Raw genomic sequence first — 12215 nt, forward strand, 5'->3', positions numbered from 1 at the left:
ATATACAAAAGTCAACACCATGTGGATTACAGATGTAAATGTGAAAGGGGAAACAATAAAGCTTCCAGAAGATAATATAAAAGAATACTTTCATGGCATCGGGGTAAGCAAAGCTCTCTTAAGTAAGACATAGGAAGCACTAACTATAAAGGAAAGTATTGGTAAGTTAGACTACACTAAAATTAAAATCTTCCTCTCATCCAAAGACACCATAAAGTGAATGAAGAGTCAAGCTCGTGGTGGTATACGATATTCGCAATACATATAACCAAGAAAGGGTCATATCCAGAATACATATCTCCTACAAATCAGTAAAAGAGGTGAAAAATACAATAGCAAAGCTAGCAGGACGCTTGAAAACCCGTTCACAAAATACCCAAATAGCCAATGTACCTGAAAAGATGCTCAACGCATTACTAATCCAGGAAATCAAATTAAAACCACAATGAGATTCAATCACACACCACCAGAACGACGAAAATCAAAAAGACTAAGAGAACCAGACGTTAACGAGAAGGTAGAGCAGCATACGTCTCTCCCACTGCCGGTGGGAGTGGAAACTGACACAACCTCTTTGGAAAACTGACATTATTAAAGCCAATCACAGCTGCGCCCTACAACGTAGTAAGTCCCCCTTTGGTCTACACACCCAACAGAAATACACACACACACACACACACACACACACACACCACACCAAAGACGTGCACAAGAAAGCTTACAGCCACCCTCTCTGAAATAGCCTAAAACTGAAACAACCCAAACATTCATCAGGAGTAGAATGGGTAACTGATCCAACGGAAGGAAATGCAACAGGGAAGAAATACGATAATTACACCCAACAACATAGATACAGCTCACAAACATAGTGTTGAAGGAATGAAGCCAGACACAAAAGAACAGCTACCATATGATTCCATTTATGTGATGTCCCCTCTACAGAAGAAAAAAAAAATCTATGAGGAGCAAGGAGGGGTCCCATCACAGGAGCAATCAGGGATAGCTGTGTTGTCTTTCTTATCCCGGGGGTGGTTACAGGGCTTCGTTCCCTCCAGGATAACACACTGAGTCACGTGCTTCTGCTCTTTGCAAGCTTCCATATGTGGAACCCTAATAAAGCTTCAAAAAAGTTTCAGGGCTTCCCTGGTGGCACAGTGCTTGAGAGTCCGCCCGCCGGTGCAGGGGACACGGGTTCATGCCCCGGTCCGGGAAGATCCCACGTGCCGCGGAGCGGCTGGGCCCGTGAGCCATGGCCGCTGAGCCTGCGCGTCCGGAGCCTGTGCTCCGCAACGGGAGAGGCCACAGCAGTGAGAGGCCCGCGTACCGCAAAATAAATAAATAAATAAATAAAAGTTTCAAATGTTTATTTCTTAGGTGAAGCAAATGGAGGGACTAACACAGAAAATAGTATAAAATATCTTTATTAAAATCAATCAGTGGTTTGCTCTTACCTGGGTTCAGTTTGCTCTCTTGATGTCAGCTACTGAGCAGGAAATGGGAAGAACCACACATCTGATTAGAGGTCAGCTGGGCTGGGAAGAAGAGAATGTCTTTTCTTGAGGAAAAATGAATAAAACTGGGACCCTCTGCAGTTTAGCGAAGAGGTAAGGAATGTATGAGGAAAAAAAATTAAAGACCCAATGTATAAAATAATGGCAATAATGAAGGACCTTGGGGAGACTCCTATATTTCCAGCCTTCTTATGTAAAGCAGGATTAAAAGGTAACAAGTTTAGGCTGGCTGCAAGGAAATACTTTCTTATGAAACGTATAATTAACCTCTAGCCAATGGTTTAGTAAAATCCAACTCCTCCCTCAAAAAAAAAAAAAAAAAGATTAGCTATTTATAGCAGCCGAAACAGCATCAGCAGTTACACCGACTAATATTATATTACAAAGACTCCCTTGCTTCCAGGCAAAAACCCATAGCCAGCTGGGGTCAGGAAGGAAATTTTCCCTTTGGTGTAGTATTTCACAGCTCTGTTATCTAATAGTGAACCATCCAGGCGCTGCCTGGTGTTTGCACCTCCGTTCCCGGCACCTGGCTCTGGGATCCAGGCTGCTGCACTGAAACTGGCCATTGTTTTTCCTCCTGGATGGAACACCTGTAGGCCTATATTTAAGCAACACCTCCTATTTCCAAAAGGTAAACACAAGGAATATAATCAAAATGGTTCCTAACACTACTGTTTTTACATCGACAGTCTATAAATATATGGAAGAACTCCATATACGTGTGAAATAAACAGAGCAGATACGCCTACGTGGACGTAACTCAAAAGACGGCTCTGTAATTTAGCAGCTTGGATCTCAATTGTATTTTGCTGCATGAAAAACACAGATATTATTCATCAGAGTGATTGTCCTGCGCACTTGTATACCTTATATAATTTATTTTTTCAGGGCTTTTTACTTCAAAGAAATCTAGCTAATGACATTTCAGACTTTAGAAATTTTTCTGATAGCACACTGCTATTCCCTCAGGGACAGGATTGTGAATAAGTGGATTTTTTTAAAGATCATTAACAGATATTACAAACCAATTCAACCGAGCATTTTCTTTGCAAATTACCTTTAACTTTTAAAGCCATTGGAAAAGGAAAAAGGAAAGAAAAGAAGAAAAAAAGACAGTGAGTGATTTAATTTACTTAACCTGTCTACAAGCTGCAGCTTCGCACTCCATCGGCAACTGCATTTTCAACTAAAAAACAAGTCTAACTGTCTCTAATAGAGATATTTTTCTAAATGATCATGCTTGATGAGTGATATTTCAAAAGCCAGTGACGCTTAGTTTTTTTTATCATTGAGCAAGTTGCCCTGGAATTGAGAATGCTTATTTTATTGATATGTTTAAAGCAAAACGAGCCCTGCACTGTCTGTATCTGTTGCTTAATTAAAACTCTCAGGTAACCAGCAGGTTTATCATGTCCTGAGCAAATGGATGGTAGAGCTCTGGTGGTAGATTGTGGGGTTTGGGGGGCAGGGAGGGGCTCTTTTATCTGATGATCAAACCATAGTTTCCTAGCTAAAGAGCTAATATTTGGGTGGAGAAGCACCTTTATTCCCCGCGTACATCAGGCCTGATTCCTATTTGCATCAGCACCCCGTTGTGTATGTTTTCCATTCAAAGAGCTCCCATGGACTTCAAAGGGAGTTGCCTGCGAGGCCTGAACGGGCCCTGAACTGGGAGAAACCATGCCAAGACCAGCTTGCGCTGGAGCCCCCAAATCATGTCACAAAATTAAAGGGTGTCCCCTACCTACGCCGTCCCACAGAGCATGTGGGAAATGTCCCCAGGCTTGCCAAGCGCTACACTGGCTTCTCAGGCTACTCTTTATAAATATTTGATGAGTGGCACTCCATTTGTAAGGAACTATGTTAATAAGAATATTCTTTGAAATCGGAGTCCAACGTAGGCTTTAAAAGGGGTCATTGTTTGAGGGACTACACATTTCCCTTTTTTCCCTTTTAAAGTGCAAAGTCAACTTACCACAAACCAAACAAAGGCACCTATGTCCTTTCGGATGTCCCATCAGCCAAAAAATGGGTAGGATTCTATCCTGAAGGATTTCTGTTTTTGGAAGGAGTCATGACATTATTGAGGGCAAAGGAACATAAGAGCTAATGTCTCTTAAGCATGTCTTGTGTGACAGATATTTTCATTCTCTTCTTTTCATCCTCACTGAAATATTATGCGGTAGACTAGACTACCCCCATTCTAAAGATGGAAAAATGGGCCTCACAGAGATCGTGCAAGTTGTTACTCTGGAGCCGCACAACAGGAAGCGCAGAGCTGGTCAGGAACCTACATCTACCCAACCCCACAGCCCTTGTTTGTTTTTCTACCTCACACTAACTCCCAGGTGTCAGCCAATTTCAAATGTCAAGTTCACATCTTCCAGCAGCTGCCATTCTTCTCAAGAGCTGGAACTCGAAGATTAGGGGTTCCTTCAATTCAAGCTCAGGCAGGGAATACTGTATCCCACCCGCTGACAATTAAATTGCAAAAGAAATGTTTTGCCCCAAAGAGTTCCCAGTAGGATCCTGCCAGGAAAGGCGAAACCCAAGGTGGCTGCAGATCTACAGTAGCTGGGCTGAGTGTCACGTGTTTGTCCCAAAGCCCTGACACACCTCAGTGGACCTCAGATAATAGGGGTGATGTTAGTGATCACAGCAGACTCCCTTGGAGACAAGTTCAAGGAAGACGAGGAGGACCGGCAAGGGCTCCAGGAGGACAGGGGACCCAGATGCCAACGTGTAGAGGTGGCACGTCCAAAATCATCACAGCCCATATTTTTAAGTGTTGGGATGGGAGGAGAAAGGTGGAATTCCACTGATCTCCTTGGGCGTCTCGCCAACCTCAAGATGTGGGAGCCCTGATTAGGTCTCAGAGGTGGACACTCGGTGGTCAGAAAGGGAGGTTAGGGGGCCGGGTCTCTAGTCTACCTGATGAGCAGACACGGGCCTCCAGTGCCCCACGGAGTAACGAGAACCCCCATGACCGTCCTATATCCTTCCTGTTTCTACAAACTCCTACAGCAAGAGTCCCAGAGGCCACAAAAAGGAGCCCAAGCAACTCCATGAGGCCGTGGTGGCCACCCTTTGCCCTGGGCTCACGGAAAGTTCACGAGAGCAGAGACACGCGTTCCCGGGACCTCACACAAGGATGTGGCCTTGCCAAACCTTTCTTCACGTCTCTGAGCTGCCTTCTCACCTGCACAATGGGTGATGGTTTCTGAAAGCGCTCCACAAGATCCAGGCTGTGGGGACCTGCCTCATCAACCTTTCCTTTCATTTCAGGCACGTTTCTCAGCATCAGACGTTTTATTCTCATCCCTGTAAGCTTGGCCTTTTAACAAAAATAAATCTAAATGGGAGTGATTTTTCATGTAATAGAAGCCAAAACCAAAGTTTAAAAATAGAATAAAATAAAACAGGATGTTTTCCAAGCACAGAACATCAATTTGTTTATTTATTTTGAGCTCACTCAACAAATCTTTACACACGCTGAGTTGAGGCTTCAGCAAGGCGTTATGATGTTGGATTTCTAAGCACTCTTTACCTTGCCTTTGCGCTTAGGGTAAAATCAAACTTCTAAACATGAAGCACGAATGAAGCCAGGTGTGATCTGATGCCTGCTGGCCTCTCAGACCTCATCCTGACCAGCTCACTGCTCTGCTGTCACTCTGTGGAACTGCTGAGATGCCTCCTCCCTCCTGGGTCTGCCTTTCTTCACCTGCTGGCCCATCTCCTCATTCTTAATTTGGTTTAAATGTGCTCTCCCCAGAAAGACCTTGCATTGCCTCCAAATCCAAAATGGCCCAGCCCTGATCCTTGCCCATTTCCATTCCCTTTGGAGCATCATTGCCATGGACCACACTCTCCCTGTTTGCTTGGTCCCTCGTGTACCGTCCACGTCCCCAACCCAGCTGAGACTCCGGAAAGCCAGAGATTATCACAATCTGTCCCCAACTTTGTCCCCAGGCCCTAGCACAGTCCCTGTCCTAGGAAACAGTGTTGCCTCAAAGCAGCTTTACCTGGTGTCAGATAACATAAAACCCCAGTCAGATACTTTGTATATCAGCTGCAGTGGCAACCCTTGAACTGGAGAAGAAAAGCTCTCATTTCTCCTCCTGCACAAACTCAAGTTCTTCCCACTGCCCTTAAGCCCTGCCTTCTCCCTGCCAGCCGGTGACGCACACTGGATCTGGAAGGACAACCTGTGTTTACTTCCAGCCAGGGAAATGTCTTACCTGTTCACAGGGTCCTGCTTGCCAAGGAGGCACGGCTTCCCCATCATCTGAGTGGGAGATGGCCATGAGCTCGGCGTCCTGCGGGGTCCAGGCATGACTCTCAAGGGCTCCCTGGGGCTGCTCTGTCCAAGTCAGCACGGGCACCCATGACAGCCCAGAACTCAGCTCCTGTCGCCTCATGAATTGCCGACCCTGCTGCAGGGTGGAGTGTCTTAATTGTTTTTTTCTTTATCAGATCATTTTCAAATTAGAGAAGTACCCTATACTGGTTGTAACAACTGAAACAACATTTTGAGCTGCCAGCCCCTGTATTGCCACTGACCTTGTCTATTTCCGGTGGCCTTCTCTCAGTAACAAACCTCTAGGTCAAGGCCCCTTTCCCTTTCTCACAGGTGCCTCTCCCCATACGTCATCAGGCAGAGCTGCCCAAGCCTTCCATGCGTACCACTGACTCAGCCTGTTTGTCTCCAGACGGCCATTCCTTCTGACCCTCACCCTACAGGTCATAAACGTGGTCAACACATTTGTGTATTGCTGTGTCGGTTTCAAACATATTCAAATAGGTTATTTCAACTAATTCTTACAATAGTCCATGAAGTAGAGAGGGGTACGTATATTGGCCCCCCAGATATGTGGGCTTTCAAAAACATTAACAGGCAATTTGCAAAGAAGATGTTAAAATGGCCACATGAAAAAGTATTCAGTTTCACTATGGGAGTTGGGATTGACATGTACACACTGCTATATTTAAAATACATAACTAACAAGGACCTACTGGAAAAATTAGGGACTTCCCTGGTGGCACAGTGGTTAAGAATCCGCCTTCCAACGCAGGGGACACAGGTTTGATCCCTGGTCCTGGAAGATCCCACATGCTGCGGAGCAACAAAGCCCGTGCACCACAACTACTGAGCCTGCACTCTAGAGCTCACGAGCCACAACTACTGAGCCAGTGCACCACAACTACTGAAGCCCGCATGCTCTAGAGCCCGTGTGCTGCAACTACTGAAGCCCACGCACCTAAAGCCTGTGCTCCACAGCAAGAGAAGCCACCACAATGAGAAGCCCGTGCACCGCAACAAAGAGTAGCCCCTGCTCACCGCAACTAGAGAAAGCCGACGTGTAGCAATGAAGACCCGATGCAGCCAAAAAACTTTTTTTAATTGTTAATTAATTTTTAAAATATAAAAGAGTGCAATAGAGTAAAAAAAAAAACATAAATTTTAAAGAAAGAAATGCAAAGTAGAAGAACTTGGATATACGTTTTGCCTATGGATTAGCAAATATAAGAATGACAACACACTGTTCAACAAAGGAGGAGTGTGGCCGGACACTAACCGATCGCAGGTAGGAGTACGTATTGGTGGCACTGCTCTAACCGATAACTTGCCAACATATAGTGAATTAGAAAACCATGGAACCATGCAATTCCTCTTGTAGGAATTTATCCCAAGGAAATAAAGCTATGTAGAAAGTTTAAGCTACAGGGATGTTTTAATAGGTGGCTAATTTGAAGTCAAGTCATAGAATAAAATGGTCTGAAAAAATTAAAATAATAACACAGAAGAATATTTAATATCATGCAAAGATTCTGGATATAAGTTTAAAAAAATTACACAATAATACACATTGTCTGAGTCCCATATATATAATAGATATGCATATAGATATAAATATAACACACCCCAAAATGTCAAGAAAGGCTATCTCCAAGTGATGGCATTACAGGTGATGATTTTTATTTTCTTAAGTTCTGCTCATCTCTATTTTCTGAATTATTTTTAATAAACACATAGAATTTTGTAAAGAGAAAAGCAAGAAAATGATAAAATTAAAAACATTGCCTTTTTCTAAATGGAATCAATTCTACATTTGATTCTTTCATCCACTCACTCATTCATCTGACAAATATTTACTGAACTCCTACTATATACAAAGCATCCTGCTAGTAATTAAAATTATTTTAAAAAATTGTTTTAAAAGAGAGGTGGAGAATGTTTTCTTGGTAAATAGGGGGAAGCCAGCGAGGGTGCTGGTTTCAACCGGGAATGTCACCAGGCAGAGCTGGAGGCCGCTAGGCATTATCCTTCCCTAAACCCAAGAAACGACCTCAGAGGATACCAATGCATCCAGTCATGCTTGGCTGAGATGTAGCTTCAGAACTGAACCTGGACCTGAAAAAGTGGTTTCTGGGAGTGAAAAATGGAGAGAATGCATGAGTGTGAGAATCCCCCATGCCTTGAAAGCTCTTCACTCCTGGGTCTACTGCCAGCTTGAGACAAGTCGGTGGCATGGCCTGACCACAGGAAAAGTGGTCCCAGGGGGTGCATGAGGACAGACACTAATTGGCAGGCCCCAAATGATCCATCTTTTGAATAAGTGATCAATGAAAATGCAACCAAATTCCCCTAAAGCATCCCCCTGACTCTTCCTCTTGAAGAGGCATCCCACCTCTCACTGTTTCTAGAAAACACTCCCCTTTCCTTGCAGGACAGAGTCCCACACACACATCAAAGCCAGCTTTCCCAGCACGGAAGCCACCCCAGGAAGCATAGCACTGGCATAGTCTGTAGGACGTCTTTGCAGCCTCCTAGGGTACCATTTAGTCACCCCATGGGATGACTGCCATATTCCAGGTTAACTCAAGGCATCTGCTTTGAGTTGTCTTTTCCCACAAATCGTGAAGAATTTGTGTTGATTCTTCCCCAGAAGGCCACTTGTGACCAGTGTTCCTCTGGAGGTGTGGCCAGGGTCCGGAGGGGGACCATGGAGAAGTGAACCAGCCCTCCTGGGGACTGAACTCGTGACCTCATTAGCACGGGGCTCTAATCAACAGAGCCACCAGACACATACCTCATTTAAGGCACTGAGGCAGTAATTTGCTAAATGTTAATTCTTAGATTAACTACAGATGCACAGAGCTCCTAGGGGGGAAAAAAAAAAAACGAGAGATTTGTTAATTCTTGAAAGGAAATTTGGGTCATCAGTAGATGATACCTTTGGTTCGTTTTAAAATATACTTTCAGCATCGGGAGATGACACTGATCAAGGTCCATGGCGCCAGATTTTTTTTAATCAACATCCTGACCAGGAGACCTTCAAGGAAAAAGCGAATGGTGTCACTTCCCCACGAGCAAAACTGCACAATGATACTGTATCAATTCCTCCAAAGTTCACGTTTCAAACTCAGGCACAAAACTTACGTGGCAACATGAAGGAAAGGTGTCCCTACCTGAGGCAGAGGTGGTCCTCCCAAGGTGGGAAAGGCTGGACCCCAGATCTCTCCCGGCTCCCGAGAACCCTAACTCCTGTGGCCAGAAGCCCCTCCTGCAGCCCTGTCTCAGTCACTCGGCAGCCAGCCCCCACCCCCACCCCTTACCTTATCCGTAGCTGGCCCCTGAGGGACCAGTTTTACAAATAGCAAATATGGTTTGGAACAAAGTTTCGACACCGACTCGGCATCCTGTGTCACATTACACTTCTATGAATATTCCACCAACTGTACAACTCTGAAGCAAAGTTTCCGCTTTCCGGCCATTTCAACTTCAGTTGCTCGCACCCTGACAGCGATCTTTGAAACTGATATGGCCCTGAAAGAAGCCAGAATAACTTTTTTTAAATATTAATAATCATGGGCAAGTTTCCCAGTCTTTGTAACCTTGTGAAAGAGCCCCTGGGGGAAAGCACACTGGGACTTGAATTGAACGCGTGCCCACGTGAGCTCTTCCATGGAAAAGCCTGCTTGAAGATGCATGGACGTTGTACAGGAGAATTTCTATGACGGGAGAGAGGATGGGAAGCCAGCTTTGCATTTTGCACTTATCACCTTTTGCCCCAGGAGCTTGAAGACCATCTTTACCCAGGTCTCTGCCCACTGCAAGGGAAACCCCACAGCATCCCAGCCTCCAGGGGAGAAAACCAACCTGGCCTCTCGAGAGCAGCCCAGCTCTGCCACCTGCCAGCTAGGAGGAGTGGCGGTGGGTGGGAAAGTTAGTATCTTCTTTGAGTTGTCAGTTTCCCCACCTGTAAAATGATGATAATTATAGTTACTTCAAAATAGTAAGTGTCTCCACATGAAAATGGACACAAAATTCTTTAGTCGATGGGAACATAGTAACTGCTCATCGGAACTTAAATATGGCAGCTACCATCTGCCTCCTGACTGCCTCAGTGCTTACATCTTCATTCCAGATATCCTTTCCTTTATAAATCTAAAATAAAAATTAAGTTGTACTACAGCTACAGTTGTACATCCATGCAAAAGATACTGATGATCCAACTGGCCACAGCCGAGTTTAACTAGTATGCTCTGATTCAAACAGCTAAGAGGTAGCAGCCTGAAACGAAAATGGCTAGTCCTGATTTCTAAATAATGCCTTTAAAAATATTTCCTTATGAAATACGTTATAAAATGGCATAAGGAACTTTCCAAACTGGCATGACCAAAATACGTGATCTTAAAGTCATAATTCTCTATACCATACCAAAATTTTAGTCACCCTAAAGATTCTCAGGAATTTCAATTCCGAACACATTTTTTAAAAATCCACCAATCCAAATAAAATCAGACGAGGTATATTTTTATGAAAATACAATCCGAAACAACCCAATTTTATATTCAAGGAACACTCTCATAAGCATTTAGTAAGTTACAATTTAAAACTTCTACTCAAGTTCAAGTTGACAGTTAGGGACCAAATAAATAGACACTCTGTTCCTGAATAGTATCTGTCTTACAGTTGTGGGCTCGATTTGCTACTTTAATCTCCAGCAGGGAATACTAGTTCAATAAAATAAACATTTTTAATTTCCTCTATGCATTTCCTCAAACCATGCCAATGCACTTGTCTATGGCTCACTTAAAAGATTTGTTAAGTAGCCCCCCACTTACATAAAAGAGGATGTTTGATTTTCTTATGAAAATGGAGGAATGAACACGAGTGTTCATTGTTTTAATGTACTGAGCCCTTAATCACTTCCAGTTCTGATTCATCAGAAAAAATAGTGCTCTTGAGGGATTCTTTTTTTTTTTTTTTTGGTCACTAAATATTGTCTTTCATTTTGAGATATTTATTTCTTGCCAGAAAATGATACTGTGTTTTTTCCTAATGATGAAGGATGAAAGATGGAGAGAATTCCATTTGGTGATTATTGGGCCACAAAGAAGTAAACTGATTCAGAAAACAAATCCCCAAAAGAAAAATAAAATGTATTATGTGAGGTGGAAGCATGGAATTCTTGGCATATGTTCAATTGGAGCCAGGATTGGTAATTTAATAACATCCTTGTTTTGTTAATATTTGGGGGGTGGGAGGCGGGGGCGGGTAAAGCTCTAGGGCTTTAGCTTTGGGCCAGATTCCTTCTACTCTCCACCATTACCTCAGCCAGCAACGGTGTTTAAAGACACAAAGTATAGCCCACGGGCAAGGGTCAAAGATGCCATCTTTCCCACATAAGCCAGAGGCTACGACAGAACGTTCATCTCCTCAGCTCAGTGGGCAATGGAATCACCTCCAAAGAAAGCCCACTCTGAACACTATTCCCAGGGGCCCAGAGCATCACACCCAAATCAGAGCAGACAGGCAAACTCATGAAGTAAAACCTTCCAACTGCAATGATTCTGCTAAATCATTCTGATTCACTGGGTAATTGTGCCACTTTCCTTTGGACTGGTCCTTCTAGCTTCCCCTGCTGGCTGCTGGGCAGAGTATGGCAGGAAAAATAGCCTCATCTTTGGAAATCCGAGCCACACCTGTACACTTTACTTATTTATTTATTTTTGGCTGCACCCCACGTGGCTTGTGGGATCTTAGTTCCTTGACCAGGGATCAAATCCAGGTCCTCTGGCAATCGAAGGGCAGAGTCCTAACCACTGGACCTCCAGGGAATTCCCCACACCTGTGCACTCTGTTAATCTCTGAGTGATGTCTGTGGTAAAGGACTTAAAGTCAGTGCTGCAGTAATACAGCCCTTTCCTGGGACCTGGAGGCCATGGAGCATGTCATTTTTTAGCTCTGGTTCTCTTTCAAGTTTCAAGGAGGAAAGTACCACAGGAAGAAAATGAAAAGAAAAAAAATGCAAATTGAAGAGGGTAACAGATAGGCTTAATCCAAACTCAGTCCTGAAGACAGTTCTGAGTTGTCACTTTCTTCCATGACCTTTTAATTCCTAGATTCGGCAATATGTAGGAAAAAAAATAACAAAATTACTAAAAATCTTACCGATGTTATGGCTCCCATGATGGTGTGAAGAGAAACATTATATGGGTCACACAAATGTGTGTTTATAATGATAGATGGTGGTACTAGTGATGGTGGTGATGGTGATGGCGGTGATGGAGATGGTGGTGAGGGGGGTGGTGGTGATGGTGATGGTGGTGATGGAGATGGTGGTGAGGGTGATGGTGGTGAGGGTGATGGTGGTGATGGAGATGGTGGTGATGGTGATGGTGGTGATGAAGATG

The 12215-nt window shown here is 44.0% G+C and overlaps 1 protein-coding gene across 15 annotated transcripts in view; it reads right to left on the bottom strand.

Annotated features, from left to right (window-relative positions):
* LOC116764502 overlaps positions 1–12215 on the bottom strand; it is a 55744-nt gene that overhangs the window by 18165 nt on the left and 25364 nt on the right. For 8 of the 15 annotated variants that reach the window (XR_004352907.1, XR_004352903.1, XR_004352906.1 and 5 more), the window contains exons 1-5: positions 8606–9121; positions 5753–5947; positions 4714–4848; positions 3490–3570; positions 1452–1532 (exon numbers count right to left, since the gene is read on the bottom strand). Coding sequence is in view for 4 of the 15 variants with exons in the window: in XM_032653179.1 (XP_032509070.1) it covers positions 1452–1480; positions 4714–4848; positions 5753–5932 (344 nt within the window). In the remaining 11 variants the exon portion in view is untranslated. The other 7 variants (XM_032653179.1, XR_004352899.1, XM_032653177.1 and 4 more) reach the window with 7 other exon arrangements.

Source organism: Phocoena sinus, chromosome 13 (assembly GCF_008692025.1).
Source record: "Phocoena sinus isolate mPhoSin1 chromosome 13, mPhoSin1.pri, whole genome shotgun sequence".
Taxonomy (NCBI): domain Eukaryota; kingdom Metazoa; phylum Chordata; class Mammalia; order Artiodactyla; family Phocoenidae; genus Phocoena; species Phocoena sinus.